This window comes from Chrysemys picta, chromosome 22 (genome assembly GCF_011386835.1).
Source record: "Chrysemys picta bellii isolate R12L10 chromosome 22, ASM1138683v2, whole genome shotgun sequence".
In the NCBI taxonomy this organism is placed as follows: domain Eukaryota; kingdom Metazoa; phylum Chordata; order Testudines; family Emydidae; genus Chrysemys; species Chrysemys picta.
Window position 1 is genome coordinate 12,235,683 of NC_088812.1, and position 16,066 is coordinate 12,251,748.

A 16,066-nucleotide genomic window follows, 5' to 3' on the forward strand; every position below is an offset into this window, starting at 1 on the left:
CTGATACGAAAGGCAGCGTTCATCTGGTAACGGGGGCATGGCTTCCCCCACGCACCGCTGCAGGGGATAGTGCACTCACACCTCATTAATACCAGGCTATCTCTTCTCATTGTTGAGTAAATCCCTCCTGCGTTTGTAGGATTGGCAGAAAAAGCATTTAATTCAGCGATTCCTGGGCAGTAAGCACAAAATGAGTTTTCCCTTCAGGAATTAAGCTTAACCTGTTTTTTGTGGGATGGGTATTTAATCCTTAGAACAAAAAGAAGAAAACGAAACCCAAACCTCCAGTCGAAGCAAGCCTGGGCCTCCCAGATCCTGGTAAACTGGCATCCACTGAAGGGGAACAGTCTGCAGCTTCCTCTGAGAAGGGCGGGATTAATGGTTACCATGTCAATGGCTCGGCCAATGATACGGAGTCTGTGGACTCGCTCAGTGAAGGCTTGGATACGCTTTCAATAGATGCCAGAGAGTTAGAGGATTGTGACTCTGCCACACCGGACATGCCCGATGGAACAGGTTAGACTTTCGCAAGTCTTGTAGGAATTGAACAGCTCGGTAATTTGTCAAACGGCTATTTTCTCCCTTCTGTTGCTGCTGCCTTGCTCTGTGCCAGTTCTGAATACGGAGGTTTTTTAAAATAGCATTAACTCTTTGGCTGTGTAAATACTCTCTTTGCTTTCCACTCTTTGGCAGTTGTCCCAGAAAGAAGGGCTGCTCACCCTGTTGATTTAAGTTTTGGTGGGAAGGGGGCTGTTGAGGCTGGAATACTTTCTATGCTCCCTGTTTCAGCTTTGTTTGTTTCTTTCTTTCTTTCCCTGAACTCACTTGCTTTTCTACAGCAGTGTCTGAGCTAGACAGTGGAATAATGGACTTTGAGCCAAAGTCACCCGTAATGCACTCTTCCCAGAACCCTCCATCTGTCAGGCCGCAGCCAGAGCAGAGGAATGCCAGCAAGTCTCTGTCTAGGTCCACGGCAAGCAATCAGATGTCTGCTTCCTTGTCTCCAGCGATGCTGGAAGATGTTCCGGTTTCTTCTTCAAACAAGAAGTTAGGTAAGGCCTCGAGGACTTGCATGCGCTTGAGTTATAAAGCTGGTTACCTCCAGCAGGGGTCTGTGGCCACCTCTCTGGTTGTACTGCCCAAATGTAGCTGGTTGCTGGTGGATGGAGAGGCACACTAGCATCCTTTTTATTATGTGGTAACTGGTAGTGCACTCTCCTCTCTGCACAGCTGGAGTCTTGACAGCAGTTTAGCTGTAATGCCTGAAGCACCAAACCCATCGCTACAGCCGGGGTAGTAGATAAGCAGTCAGTCACGCTGCATGTGCTTAGCCCGTTTCTCTGTGTGCCCCATCATAGAGCCTTGAGCCTGTGTGCGCTTTCTCCTCCTCCGTGAGAGTTTGTCTAGGAGCCAAAGCTTCCCAGAGACTCAGTTACAAGAAACGACAGCCTCCTGTTATTTTTCCTTCCTTCTGTTTTCTCCACCTCTGTTCTCTTGTCTCGGCAGCAGGAAGGACCTCTGAGACCCCAATTTTAAACACCATTGTTATCCTCTGCTTTAGTGAGATAAGAACATCCGGCCCCTAGTGCTGGTAGTTCACCTTCTTGCTGTAATGAGGACCATAATGAGCCGTTGCTAATTTAGCTTGTCAGGGGGTGATGGCAGTCAGGGAGCTGCAGAGACGCACATAGGCATGGTGATCTGCTCTGTTGGAGATCTGAAGTGTAGAGAAAAAATTTTGTAACAAATAGCCAAGCCTTTCATCTCTTTTTCTTTCAGAGGAAATCGCTCTCTGCGTGGATTTGATTTAGCTTCTAAAAGATTTCCCTTCCCCTGTAAACTTTATTCACAACTGGACAATTTTTCCATATGATTCAGTGCTTCTGCTTGCTATTCCTTGAGGTGGGCTTCCATTCGGTCGTCCCCAATCTGTAGCAAAGGAGCGTCACACAAGAGATGCATTAGATTTCTCCTGTGTATGAAAAGCCAGTGACACATCTGTGTTCTCAGCTGTAAGGAGGAGATTTCATAAGCCTAGAAAAACTTCCACCTGTGGAAAACTCTGCAGCTGTCCAGACTAAATCCAATGTTTTTGTAACAGGAAAAGGCAGAGGGGAATTTAAAGCCAAGCAGTCTGTGGTTTTGAAATGAACTGAAAGACTCCTTTATGATTTATCACAATCTGGAAGGTTTTATAAGCTAACGTGCTTGGCTTTTTCTTTTTTTTTTATATTATTTTCTGTCGATAGGTTCAAATATTGAAAAATCAGTGAAGGACCTCCAGCGTTGCACAGTCTCATTGGCACGGTATCGGGTTGTGGTTAAAGAGGAGATGGATGCCTCCATTAAGAAAATGAAGCAGGCCTTTGCTGAACTGCAGAGTTGGTAAGTAGACTAGGAAGAGATCCAACCATTAGGAATTAGGAGACCTAATGTTTTACCTCATGGATCGCTCATTTGTCTTTTCCCCTTGCCCCGAACACTGCACATCAACCTTGTTAAGGAATAAACACGAATTCTAGGTGCTGGCATCTGCAACACCTGTATCAGCCTAGGGCCTGCAGTCCCTTAGTACTCCTGCCCTCCCAGGCTCCAGCCTTCATACGGCCCACACTGGAGCCACTGTACCACGTGTGACTTAGACCCACCCGAGCCACTGTACCATGTGTGCCTTAGACCCACCCGAGCCACTGTACCACGTCTGCCTTAGACCCACGCTAGCCGTGTGCAAGGCTTCAGTCTGTCTGTTTTAAGCCATGACTCTCTGGTGCTGGAATTGACAATAGCAGCACCCTGTCAGCACTACCCCGATGTCCAGGCCAACACACACACTCTTTTAGACACCGATAATCTGAGGAAATTCACAGGCAAAATATTTAAGGTATTTATCTTAATCCTACCAATTATTGCGGGAAACGTGGTAAGAGAATTCTGTAGTTTTCTTCAAAAATATAAATGTTGGGGCTTGGTGGTAATTCCATGTTAAGGGTAGTGTGACGGGTGTGGAGGGAAGAAACCCAGTGGAAGAGAAGAAACGCACATGAGAGATCATCCCACACAACCTTAACTTTGCCCCCTCCCAGGCCAGCCTTCCACACTATGGAACTGCTACACCTTGTATGTATCATAGCCAGGGCCGGCTCCAGGCACCAGCCTGGCAAGCAGGTGCTTGGGGCGGCCGCTCCGGAGAGGGGCAGCACATCCAGGTATTGGGCGGCAATTCGGCGGATGGTCCCTCACTCCGCCTGGGAGTGAAGGACCTCCCGCCGAATTGCCGCTGCAGATCGCGATCGCGGCTTTTTTAATTATTATTTGTTTTGGCTGCTTGGGGCGGCCAAAACCCTGGAGCCGGCCCTGATCATAGCTATGTTATTGAAGGACTTATTTTAAGATGATGCCCTTTTAAGCTGATAGTACCTATTACACTAGCTGTCTGTGCTGAGTCTGTCATAATTTTTTGAGGAATTGCCCTACCTGATGGTCCCAAATAGGGTCAGTTTTGGTGAAGAAATGTTAACAACTCACTGGAGTGAGTAACATTGTTTGACAGGCAGCTAAATATAACTCTTGTGATAAGGGATGAGAGTAGATTTCTGTGGCAGGCTTGCAGATGTGTTAGAACCTGTCTGGTGACTGAGCTGGCCATAAATAAGGAGTGAAGGTTTTGCTGTAGTGATGTAAAGACATTTGTAACTCAGTTCAAATGCTGTAGTGGTGTGCGATCACCATGTCCTCAATCCTGTAAACATGCACGTGCTTAACTTTGCTACTGTGAGACATTCCATTGATTTCAATGGAACTACTCCCAGGAGCAAAATCAAGCACGTGTGTAAATGTTTGCAGGGATGGGGCCTGTATCAGCAAATGTGTAGATTACATAAACTCATGTCGTCTAAAGGCTGTAGTGTTTGAAGCAGATCTGTGAGGCATCCTTAATTTGCGCCTAGCTGTGGAGCAGAGTTAAGGCTGTTTGGGTGATGTTACCTTTGTTGCCAGGCTTTCTAATTGTTTGGGATGTCTTGGTGTAACCTTAACTTGGAATTTCTGGTATTTCCAATATTTTGAGAGAAGTATATTCTCAAGAGATTTTCCCCTATAAATAACTGAGATATTTACAATCTTAACTCGGGTTAATGTTTTTATGGATGGGAATTAATACTATTTATTATTTATGACCTGTTTCCATCGATTTTGTCTGTGGCAGGAGTTGAAGTAATATTAATTATTATTACTGTGACTTTCTTCTGGCAGCAGCTTTATCCTCTGCCTCTCTGTAGGGAGAAAATCTCTGAAAAACCTCTCATTCGAATGGAAAGCTTTAAGGGTCTGGTTCTTTATCAGTAATTCTTTGCCCTTTGGATTAGAGTCCATGAAACACTCGTGTCTTTTTTTCAGAAAGGGGAAAGATTCAAGTCCCGTTTAGCAGCATTGCTCTGATTGCTGAGAGACAGAGCCAGCACGAACCAGGAAACAGTTCTGTGAGGCTGGGATGTTGAGTACATGTCTGGAATGCAGCCAGTGGGAACCTCCTTCAGTAAATGCCAAATGAAGTGCCTCCCTGCTGGGAGGCTGTGTATGTAGGATTGATAAACCCCGGCTCTGCAGCCGGGTCAATTTAACTTTAGAGAGAAGACGACCTGCCCTTTCCCGAAAGTGACGCACTTGCCACTCAGTTGGGAAGTAGGTTTGTGCCTTCGAGTATCGTTTCAACGCCCTTTATGCTCCATGCTTCAAACAATCAGTATGTTTGTTAACTCTTGTTGGCACAAAACAAGATCTTGGCGCTAATGGTGCTCACTGAGCCATCTCTCCTGCTGGTTTTCGGCTGAAGAGCACTTGCCCCAACGCTAGATTAAAAAGCCGTCTGTTCTTTGGGGGCAGGGCGTTGACTGAAAGGCAAAGTTTGGACGCTTGACTTTAGAGGCCGTGCGGGTGGGCTGCAGAACAGCTGCTGGTGCTGTAGCCATCAAAGCTGTACTCAGACGACTGCCATTTGCTTGGCTGTTTCATGCCCTCTTACACCCGACTCTTATAGTTTCTTACACCAAACGTGAGGCTCTGACCTATGCTTGTAGCTGGACTAGCTCCAGTCCGTGAGGACTGACACTCTCCCCAGAATGTCAGTGTGGAAATAGCCAAAGACATCCTTATGCACTCAGAAGTTCTCTTCAGCCTGTGACGTTTCCACTGTTCAGCAGAGCGTTCTCCAACCTGGGCTCTGCTGAGGTGGTGATAAAGCAGTCCAGTGGGCTAGTCAGTCCGGGGCACTGCGTGGGGCTGTACTGACGGACTGCAGTCTCCTCTGCTTCTCAGATCCCTCCCTCTGTCTTTGGGTTGGCGTCCAGGCTGGCAGTATTGCCTGGGGAACATGTATCATGACCAGAATGCTTCACTACACAGTATGGGGAGAATGGCTTTGCGCACGAGGTGTTGAGCTTTGTGGGGTACGTGGTTCTAGTACTTTGGACATGCTGTGCATTGGGCGCTGGATCCGGGAGGTCCACCTCAGCTTATGCATGTCGCATGCTGTAGGTTGCCTTCATTGTCTTGTGGAGGAGCTGCCAGGCAACCTCCCGTCTTTCAGGTACTTGTTATGTGTAAGCCTGAAATAAACCTGGCCCAAACCCCTCGGTGTGCATGTGCAAAGGCAAGCCGCTGTTTTACTTCACTAACGGACTACATCTTGCAGGCGCTGTTGCCAGAGTTTGGATGCAGCTGAAGTCAGCCCTTCTAACGCTGGGTGAGATCACAACGGTGTGGTCAGCATTATTTCACCTTCCTCGTTTTCCCCTGAATTTCAGCAGCTACCAGCTGGCTGGGTTTTTTCCTCCCTCCTAAACCCGCTTTCTCAGGAGCTGCCATTCAGATCTCTGCTGTGAACTAGTCTCCCCTCCCCCCACATAGATTTGCCCCTGAGGCAGAGCCATCAAAAAATGAATACTTGTTTCTGAAAGGGTCTGGCACAAGGAGCTTGTTTCAGGGTTTTTCGCTGGGTTTGGATCAGAGAGTCGCTCATTCAGTGCGCGAACCTCGGGCAAAGCCACTCGACCTTTGTCCCTTAGTGAGCCCAGCTGTAGAATTGCGTAAAAGGCTCCCGCTTCGCTTCGCTGGGTAAACAAAGCAAGCCGGAGTTTGCACAGGCTCCCCGGCCTGCTTTTGGGTTTGCCCATCAACCTATTTGGAGGCCTGGCGTGCTAAGCCAGGAATGTCTGATAGAAACAGGCACTGCTTTAGCATGGGTGGGGGGGGGGGTGTGGAAGGAGGGTGCAGCACGGGGCTAGTTCTCTGGGGTGGTCACACGATGCACAGCAAGGCTACTTCTAACCCTGGAGATAGGCAAGGGTCGTTCAGGCCCCACACCCATGGCTGGAGAGTCATTGCTATGCTCTGTCGGGGAACCCTTCCTGGAGCACAGTGTGGGATAGCGTTAGCAGAGTGCAGTCATGGGGTACAGTCCCTTCCTGTCCCCTCACGCTCTGTACCACACAGTCTGACTGAACTGGTTATGGTGTGGCTGGGAATTGTCAACCGGGCACGGTGAAATCGCTTTTTAATTTTGTGCTTGTTCATTACTAGTAAATGTGGTGTTTGTATTCTGGTAGTGCCTAGAGCATCCCAGCCAGGGTCAGGGTCCTATTGTACTGGGCACGGACACACTGTCTGCTCTGAATAGCTCACAGCCCTAGAAATGTAGGGCAGAAGAGGTCATCTAGTACATCCCTCCTGCACCGAGGCAGGACCAAGTAACCTTCCACCATCCCTGACAGCTGTAACTTGTTCTTAAACACAGCCAGGATTCCACGCCTCCCTTGGAAGCCAATTCCAGTACCTAACTATCTGTCTAGTTAGAAAGTTTTTCCTAATATCTGACCTAAATCTCTCTTGTTACAGATTAAGCCCATTACCTCTTGTCCTACCTTCAGTGGACATGGAGCACAACTGATCACTGTCCTCTTTCTAACAGCCCTGAACATAGCTGAAGACTTCTCAGGTCTCACCCACCCCTCAATTTCCTTTACTCAAGACTAAACATACCTAGTGTTTTTTTTAACTGTTTCAGGCTTTTGGAATCTTTTATCACAATTGAGCTTTCCTCTGGACTCTCTCCAGTGTGTCGTCAACACCAGGGGCAAGTAGCGTGGGACAGTTCCCTCCCGTGTCTTACATCCAACGCTCCTGTTAACGCAGCTCAGAACATTAGCTTGGTTGGCTCCTCTTCAAATTGTGGTCCACTATCACCCCCAGATCCTTTTGTGCAGGACTTAACATGCAGCCAGTTACTCCTCCCCCATTTTGTATTTGTGCATTTGTTTTTTTCCCTCCTAAGTGCAAAGTACTTCACTTGACACTGTCGAATTTCATCTGATTAGGCAACACAGACACAGTGATAAGTAAACAGAGAAGCACAAGGTGTGGTTCAGACAGAATTCTTAATAGAACTTGCCTCCCTCCCCTCTGAGACACGGGAGAGCACGAGCATTTCAGATGTGCTGTGCTCTGTGCCCACTTCCAAATGGGCAGTAGGATAAAGACCCTCCCCGTTTGGTGTGAGTAAATCATTCTCAATGAGGAGCACTAAGTTCTGATCCTCTGGGTACTATAACTGCAGAGATGCCCGTGTAGCCTGCTGTGATGTCCCACCTCGAATGCAGCGAGAAGCCGCCCTTTTGTATTGTGGAAATATCAGAAACTGTAATGAGCCTAAGTTCATGAACTGGCTGGTAAATGTATTCGTAACATGCTGGCTGCCACGCTCGGTAACGTGGTGTGTCACAGGGTATGGACCGGGTCAGTATGGACAAGTGAGGCGTAAGAGTGAGAATGAGTGCAGAGGGAGCAGAATGGAGACCTGAACCCCTCCCCATCTATATCTGAATCCAGACTGTGGGCATTGGCCTTTCCTCCTTTGCCTCCACAAAGTCTGAGTAAGGCAGGTTGCTCAAGTGCCCTTCTCCACATGACCTGTTCCTTTGAGCAGCAGCTACAGGGAGTGCCTCCTTGTCTGCTCTTCAGTGGCTGAGCTGAGCAACCAAATGAGCGAACTGAAGAGCACTTACTCTAGTCTGAACCTGGTCCTCACCTGAAGTTCTAGCTAGAACTGCCAGTGCAGGCTGCCAGCTGAAGGGCTCGGGGAATTTTTAGTCTCCTAGCAACAGATACGCATCCAAGTCACAGAACAACTTACGGGCAAATGAGGGAGGGAGCTTCATTGTGATCCTCTTGGTTTCGCCTTTGCTGGAAAGTTGTTACAGTCACAAAGGGCTGGGGGGGGGGGGGGGTCATGCTGTGTACTTTGACATCTGTGGGCTGCTTTCTGTGTGTGGTGACAACTGGAGGCCAGAGTGGTGTCTTAGTTGTTAAAATCTTGAATGTCAGGTGTGTGTGTGTGTGTGTGTGTAATCCTGAGCTTGTCAATTCATTGGTAAGGTGTGTTCAGCTGTTAAAGTGCCTCTGTGATATGAGCAGAAGCATCAGCATTCAGCCTTTGTGGTATGAAACATTGTGTTTCATAACAAGCCCAGAGAACTTTGCCTGTGCATCTGGCCCCCGCCCCGGTGAGAGCGTGAACACAAATCACCTCTCTAACGAGGCTGGTTACCGACACCGTCCACATAGAATGAGATGGGGCAACGCGAGACTAAATGTCCCCTGCTCTGTCCTAGAGCTCAGCTCCTACTGACAAACGGTTCTGGAGGGAGTGTTACCTAGTGGTAAGGTCGGGGCCTTGGCCATCAAGACTTCTGGTTTCTGCTCTTGTGCTGCCCTGGACTCAGCCTGCGACTTGAGCAAGTCACTGAACCTCTGTGGCCTAGTTTCCTCATCAGTGAAAAGCGGGTTTTGCTGATGCAGGTCTCCAGAGCACAGCTTCGTGCAGGGGCTTTACCATTGTCATACGGGGATTGCACCGGTACCCAGGCTGCCCTGGCAACGAGCACAGTAATTTATGTGGGCCAAAGTGGAATTGGGTTTTGTAATGCTAAAAAAATTCACACCAAGCTCTCGAACTTCCAGACCAAACAGTAACATGAGAATATTGAGGTGCGTGCTGGACTTCCAATGTCTGCTCGTTGGAACACCGGCTTTCTGCCGCCATCTGCTGGCCTGTTCTCTGCCGATTCTGACCAACATCTAACTGAAGAGCTTCCTGCAGTTGGCCACGTAAAGGGAGGGGAGCTTTTGCTGTCTGCTTTCCCCCCCAAAAAATCCTTTGGTAACTTGCTTTGAATTCTGGGTTGTTTGTGAACTCAGGCGCTTGATCAGACCTTCTGATTCCTGTCACCTTCTCTTCTTAGCCTCATGGACCGAGAGGTAGCGCTACTGGCTGAAATGGACAAAGTGAAAGCAGAAGCAAGTAAGACATGTTTTATTTTTTAGAAGTGGCTCATCTTAAAAGCTGGTGCTGTTCCACTCTACCAGCAAAGTTGAACAGACACTGCTCCAGTGAGAGCAGTGTGTGTAGTACATCTTCCAACTTCCATCGTTCCCAGGTAAACTAAACACACACACACACACACACACACACACACACACGTTTAAAAGTTTCTCTCTACAGGTTAGAATGACATTTAGTTGTTAAAGGGACAAAACTCAAAGCTGGTCACAAGCTACATTTGTTTTGTTAAGTTTGTCGGGCTTCAACGTTGTAAAAATTCTAATTCCAATGGAAAGTTTCCTTTAAACAAACATCCCTTTGTAGTGGTTGCAATCTGACCATTGTGTAAGAGCATTACAAGAATAAAGTGAAATTCACTAGCCTATTTTTAGGTTCCAATGAGAGAAATGAGTGACATAAATGTTGAACAGTTGAGTAGATATAAGATCCTTTCAATTTTAATAATCTGGGGTGTTACAAAGCTCAGGAAATATTTTTAACCAGATGAAGTAAATACTTATACCTTTCTTTATATAACCACTGTTTTTTGTACTTGGTCTTAATGTACCAGGTTTGTTTTGAATCTGGCTGAAACTTGCAGTGCCACCAAGACTTTACCTTATCTGGTACCACATAAGGTATTGGTTAACTATTCTAACAAAAGGCAGAATATCTGGTCTGTGGTTGGGTATGAAACAATTCCTCCAGATCGTTGCTTTCTCTGTGATGCCCCAGTTCCAAAGGTTGTTTTGTGCTAGGAAGCAGGATCCCTGGCTTCACCGAAAGTGTAGGCTGAAGCTGAGGGCATAAATTCCTCTTGGATGTCCGCTATCTCAGTTCCTGGTATTGTACTGCAGATCAGATCAGCTGCTGCCCGTCAGTGCAGGCGGTCTGGGGTGATCAGGAAGGAAATGAAATTGGAGGAGAGACAGGCTCTGTTTTCGTGGGCGTGCCAGTTAAGATGTTGGTGCTGTTGACCCTCAGAAGTGCTTGGGATTTAATAGAAACAAAACCCAGATCTGTTCTTAAACTCACTTTCCAATGGCTTCCCTAGCAAGGCGCTCTTGTGGTCAGAAACAGTTAAAATCTGGACAGCGTCGTTAACGTGTAGATTACCAAATGGTATCGTGGTGGTGCTTGACTGTTCCATTTCTCGACCCAGTACCCTCCTGTGCTTAGCTGCTCGTTTGGGTGCTCAGTTAAACCTTGTGTACCAGTGAGATGCTTTGCAGACTGACTCTTCCTTCAGCATTAATTCTACCTCAGCTTTGGTCTTCCTTTCCTTACTTTTCAGTGGAGATCCTGGTCAGCCGACAAAAGAAAGCTGGGGCACTAAAGAAGATGACTGATGTTGCCGTGCGCATGTCAGAGGAGCAGTTGGTAGAGCTTAGAGCTGACATAAAGGTGAACTTTTCTCCTCCTCCGTCCTATTACAACAGGCACTGGCAGGAGAGCTCTGACTGCAGCGCGTCCCCAGGCCTGTGTTTGGAATGAATGTCCTTTTGCATATACTGTAATCAAACGGTAGTTATGCCCAGTGAGTCAGGTAAGTGCTAGCTTCCTCTTACTGACACAGAAGTGAAGTGACCATTGAAGGACACAGATTTAAAATGGAGCCAAGGTGAATACTTGGGAGTTCTAAGCTCCACTCCAGGGTACACATAAAATCACACTGCCCGGCTTATGCAGAAGTACATTCCGGGCAGCACCCGTGTCTGTAAATCTTCCATTTCTTTTCAGCGAGAAATAGTAGTTCCCAAAATACATTCACTCCTAGCGGTGCGCATGCACATTGTCCAGGACAGTGTAGTAAACTTCAGTACACTTTGTCCTGCATTTCTTCTTACAGCATTCGGTTGGCAAAATACTGACTTCAGCAAACAAAGGGCCTTTTGGTCCTTAACACCACTTAGCTCAGTTCAGCTTTTAACCGTTTGGAATTGGCCCAGAACGGCTTCTGGTACCTCGTGAGCCTTGTCCACCTGGGTTTGCCTGGCAATCTCCTGCCAGGGCTCGCAACACACAATGTGCTGACGTAGGCTAGCTGCTGATGGGTTTGGGTTGGTGTCACTTCCACCAGGATCAGCAGGCACCTGACCGCTGAGTACCGTTGTAGTCAGACAAATGCACTTATTTCTACCACCAGAGGTCAGTAAAATGTTATCTACAGGCTGAATTTTTGATACTAAACTGCTCAAGATAGTTAAGACCAAAGCAGACTGTGACGAACTTCAAAAAGATCTCACAAAACTAAGTGATTGGGCAACAAAATGGCAAATGAAATTTAATGTGGATAAATGTAAAGTAATGCACATTGGAAAAAATAACCCCAACTATACATACAATATGATGGGGGCTAATTTAGCTACAACAAGTCAGGAAAAAGATCTTGGAGTCATTGTGGATAGTTCTCTGAAGACGTCCACGCAGCGTGCAGAGGCGGTCAAGAAAGCAAACAGGATGTTAGGAATCATTAAAAAGGGGATAGAGAATAAGACTGAAAATATATTATTGCCCTTATATAAATTGATGGTACGCCCACATCTCGAATACTGCGTACAGATGTCTCCTCATCTCAAAAAAGATATACTGGCACTAGAAAAGGTTCAGAAAAGGGCAACTAAAATGATGAGGGGTTTGGAATGGGTCCCATATGAGGAGAGATTAAAGAGGCTAGGACTTTTCAGCTTGGAAGAGAGGAGACTAAGGGGGGATATGAGAGAGGTCTATAAAATCATGAGTGATGTGAAGAAAGTGGATAAGGAAAAGTTATTTACTTATTCCCATAATACAAGAACTAGGGGTCACCAAATGAAATTAATAGGCAGCAGGTTTAAAACAAATACAAGGAAGTTCTTCTTCATGCAGCGCACAGTCAACTTGTGGAACTCCTTACCTGAGGAGGTTGTGAAGGCCAGGACTATAACAGCATTTAAAAGAGAACAGGATAAATTCATGGAGGTTAAGTCCATGAATGACTATTAGCAAGGATGGGTAAGGAATGGTGTCCCTAGCCTCTGTTTGTCAGAGGATGGAGATAGATGGCAGGAGAGAGATCACTTGATCATTGCCTGTTAGGTTCACTCCCTCTGGGCACCTGGCATTGGCCACTGTCAGCAGACAGGATACTGGGCTGGATGGCCCCCTGGTCTGACCCGGTACGGCCGGTCTTATGTTCTTAATTCAAACCCAGATCACCGGGTCCACTGTGTTCTCCCAGCAGCAGTCCGTCCTAGACCAGGTTTGTTTTCCCTGGTTGGACTATTGCTGCCGATCACATCCAGAGCAGATTTCCGTAGGGTGGAGCGCAGCAGATTGAGCTGCTCGGAGATTGAGCTACCTGGAAATGTTAACTTCTGGTGGGAGGCTGCAGACACACGTGTGTAGGTGGAACTGGTGCCACAGAGCCCATGCTACTCCAGAGTGACTCGTGGCGTTAACTGTAAGCTTTCTTGGCAAGGCTCTCCGAGCCGTGCCTGACCTGAGGCACTGTTACCAGGCGAGGGAAAAGGCTCTGAGCTCAACTTCCCCTCTTACGCGCCGGGTTGTCACCAGGCATTAGCATAAAGATTGTGTTAACTTGCAAGCGTTTTCTTTCCCATCAAGCACTTTGTCAGTGAACGCAAATATGATGAAGACCTGGGCAGAGTGGCACGATTCACCTGTGACCTGGACGCAGTGAAGAAGAGCATCGGTTCGTTTGGGCAAGGTGAGCTGGTCTGAGGCTGCAGGTGAGGGGTGCCTGGCCGAGAGCGGGCAGCTGTGGACAGGGACAGGGACTGTTGCAGAGGAGAGAGTTCAGAGGGGCCCCTGGATTTAAACCAGGGGCCAGTGGTAGAGCGTTGTCGGGGTGGGCTCTGCTCTGGAAGAAGCTTCCCCTCTGTTCAGAATAGCCGGCGTCTGCTGAGCTTCTGCATGCTGCAAAGCCCCTGTCTCTTCACCCAGAGCTTTGGGGCAAGCCGGGATTGGTGGTAGGGATGGGGAGGATAGCAGTCTGCCGGCCGTCTCATGTTTGTGTTTCATTTATGGTGCGAGAGCATCTTTGGCAGGGCCCCTTGTAGCCGTATGTATAAATGTGAATACATGAAGAGCATTGACAATGTGGTGTATTATCAGAGTCTGTCCAGATCCTATTTAAACCCCACAAAAGCTCTTCAAAGGCTGGTCGGGTCTCTCCGGCCCTTAAGTCATGCAGGAGCCAAGTGTTCTCCTTCATCAGGAATTTGCTTAGTTTGGGGAAGGAGGGACACGTGTAGTGATGAAAACGGGACAGGATCCTGTCGGCTTTCGCTGGAATGTGCGGTGCTTTCCGGGTCCAGTGCCAGTCAGGGCCCTTTCCCGGGGCGTTGTAACGCCGAGGTGCTGACCCCGGCCAGCCGAGCTTTGGCACAGATCATAGGCTGGTCAGCAGGTGAGGAGGTAGTGTCCGCTCTTCCCTTCATGTCACGGAGTGAACAGCGCTGTCGCCCACAGTAGGTGAGATTCAGGGGGCATGTGTGTGCATGTGGAGGGGCGTGCAATTCCTTTACACCATCCTTCATTGTGTTTCCATTTCAGTTTCCCATCCAAAGAACAGTTACTCATCCAGATCACGGTGCAGCTCCGTCACGTCCGTGTCCTTGAGCCCAAGTGATCCCTCCACCCCAGAGTGTGCCTCTGCTCCCAGCCTTCCCACAGCAAGCAGGAAGCCCCCGTCCTCGGCAGAAACACCTGCAGCTGGAGTCAGCGCCGGCAGCCGTCCATGCCAGCCTCACCGAGAGGTAAGTGACGACTTCACAAGAGAAGCCTTTAAATATGGCATGGAGCTCAACCCCGGCTCGGGGCCGTTTCCTCTATATCTAATGGGTCCCTCCTGCCAAGTGCCTTTTCTGAGGGCATTTGTCGTGCCTGGTGCAGACTGGGCAGTGGCAGTGTGCCCTGCTCACAAGACAAGAGGGCACAATAAAAGTCCAGGGCATCACAGCATGGCTGGAGGAAACTTGGCTTTTCTCAGAGAGCAGCACCCCCTACTTCTGCAATGGCAGCTGTCGGTATGAAGTCAGCCACAGCTGCATGCTGCAACATCTCCTGGGGAGGAGCGCGTCTCACCCACCACAACACCCGCCTGTCTTCTGAGACAATCCCCTGAGGTGCCACTGGTCTAGGGGGCTTCCCGGGTGGCTGGAGAGGAGACAGTAATCAGCTTTAGGATCATCCAGGGCCTTGGCACGAGTGGTTCCTAGATCTCTGCTGCATGTAGCTCGCTTTTGGCAGCGGCCGGCTCTGCTAGTCTCCTCTCTCCAGTCCCTTGCCAGCCCGTCTTTCTGTTTCAGGTCTTCCAGGGTAACAGGAGACAAGGCCAGGGCTACCGGCCCCAAGGCCAGCGCCATAACGGCCCCTCCAATCCAGGAAGACACGACAGTACGAACCGGTACAGAAATGGGCCTTGGTATCAGTCCAGTTCCAGGTCTCAGAATTCCCAGTTCCGATCTCCAGGGATTGCTACTGACCCTGGCCAGACTCATTCCATGGGAACCCTGGCGAGCCAGCCCATCCCCTCAGCACAGGTGCATCCAGGCGCACCCAGCACAGACACCGAGGGGCTCCCACAACGTAAGCCAAGGTCAAGCCAGCCTGAAGAGGCAAATTCCTGAGAGGATCCAGATCTCCATTCCCTCCAGAGATTCGGCTTGATAACTGGACTGTAGGAAACTCCTAGCTAGAGCTATTAACAAAGGAACGTTTACACTCCTCTCTTGTGCCACGTTTTTCTCTCCTCCCTTGTGCGTTTTTCCTTCATTTTCTTCTCTTTGTGGAAGCTACTTAATGCGTCTCCATACGCGCTACTGCCATGTGACAGGTTCATGTTTTACTGGGAACGCACCTTGCTGCTGCCAGATCTGTGGCTTCCCCTGGGAACTCCAAGGATCTCCATGGCTCCTTTTCCTTCAGAGTTATCCAGGGAACCCCAGGCAGAATCCGAGCCAAAAATAACCTTCCAGTTGTGGTCCTTGGTGAGCCAACCTGTGGGCAGAGCCCCACCCCCCAGCCAGCTCTCACGGGTAACAGCACTCGGTTCATGCTGGCAGTGACGAGGGTCTCTGTGAAATGTGAGTGTCGGGCTTTAACTAGGGTAGTTGATCAGACTGGAGGGAGCCAGATCGAATCTGAATCCCAGCAGTAGCCCGGGCTGAAACTGGTCACCTGAGTCCCAAGCCCTTGTTATCGGGACCCTTCAGTGGAGCCAAGCAGCAGGTGTGAAGCATATTTCCTGTATACATTTAGATGTTCCCTATTTTTAATGTTTGGGGAGGGGGAGGTGTCTTTATTTTATTCACCCCCTGCCCGTCCCTACCCCATCTTGTCCCTAAACTAAATTTATAACCATAACAATTAGCAGTGCTAATCCTAGGTAACACCAGTCAGAGATTGCTCCTGGCATTCTTGGTAGTTGTACAAATAAAGACGATGCTGACGATGGACACGTTGAACTGTTGTTGTTTTGTGCTTTCCTGCTCAGTTGCTCCCGAGCTCGGAAAGGATGGGATAAGGAGCTTTCGCTTCTGGGGTGAGTGGTGAGGACTGAAAGCAGGTCTCTGACCGCGTGTTCTCAGGCTTAGGCAGAATGAGTTGGAGAAACTGATGTGGCTGAAATTCCACACGGGTGATTCTGTAGCGGCCTGTTTGTAGGGACAGTAGAAACCCCCCGGCTCT

At 48.7% G+C, this 16,066-nt stretch overlaps 1 protein-coding gene across 8 annotated transcripts in view; it reads left to right on the top strand.

The window, feature by feature from the left end:
• Positions 1 to 15,834, top strand: part of SPATS2 (spermatogenesis associated serine rich 2) — a 43,908-nt gene extending 28,074 nt beyond the window's left edge. For 6 of the 8 annotated variants that reach the window (XM_008173871.4, XM_065576320.1, XM_065576321.1 and 3 more), the window contains 8 exons: positions 255 to 516; positions 840 to 1,052; positions 2,250 to 2,385; positions 9,294 to 9,352; positions 10,668 to 10,777; positions 12,980 to 13,082; positions 13,931 to 14,133; positions 14,686 to 15,834. In XM_008173871.4, coding sequence (XP_008172093.2) covers positions 255 to 516; positions 840 to 1,052; positions 2,250 to 2,385; positions 9,294 to 9,352; positions 10,668 to 10,777; positions 12,980 to 13,082; positions 13,931 to 14,133; positions 14,686 to 15,006 — 1,407 coding nt within the window. In that variant the 3' untranslated portion in view covers positions 15,007 to 15,834. The remainder of the gene's footprint in view (positions 1 to 254; positions 517 to 839; positions 1,053 to 2,249; positions 2,386 to 9,293; positions 9,353 to 10,667; positions 10,778 to 12,979; positions 13,083 to 13,930; positions 14,134 to 14,685) is intronic. The other 2 variants (XM_065576319.1, XM_024110431.3) reach the window with 1 other exon arrangement.
• The last annotated feature ends 232 nt before the right edge of the window (positions 15,835 to 16,066 follow it).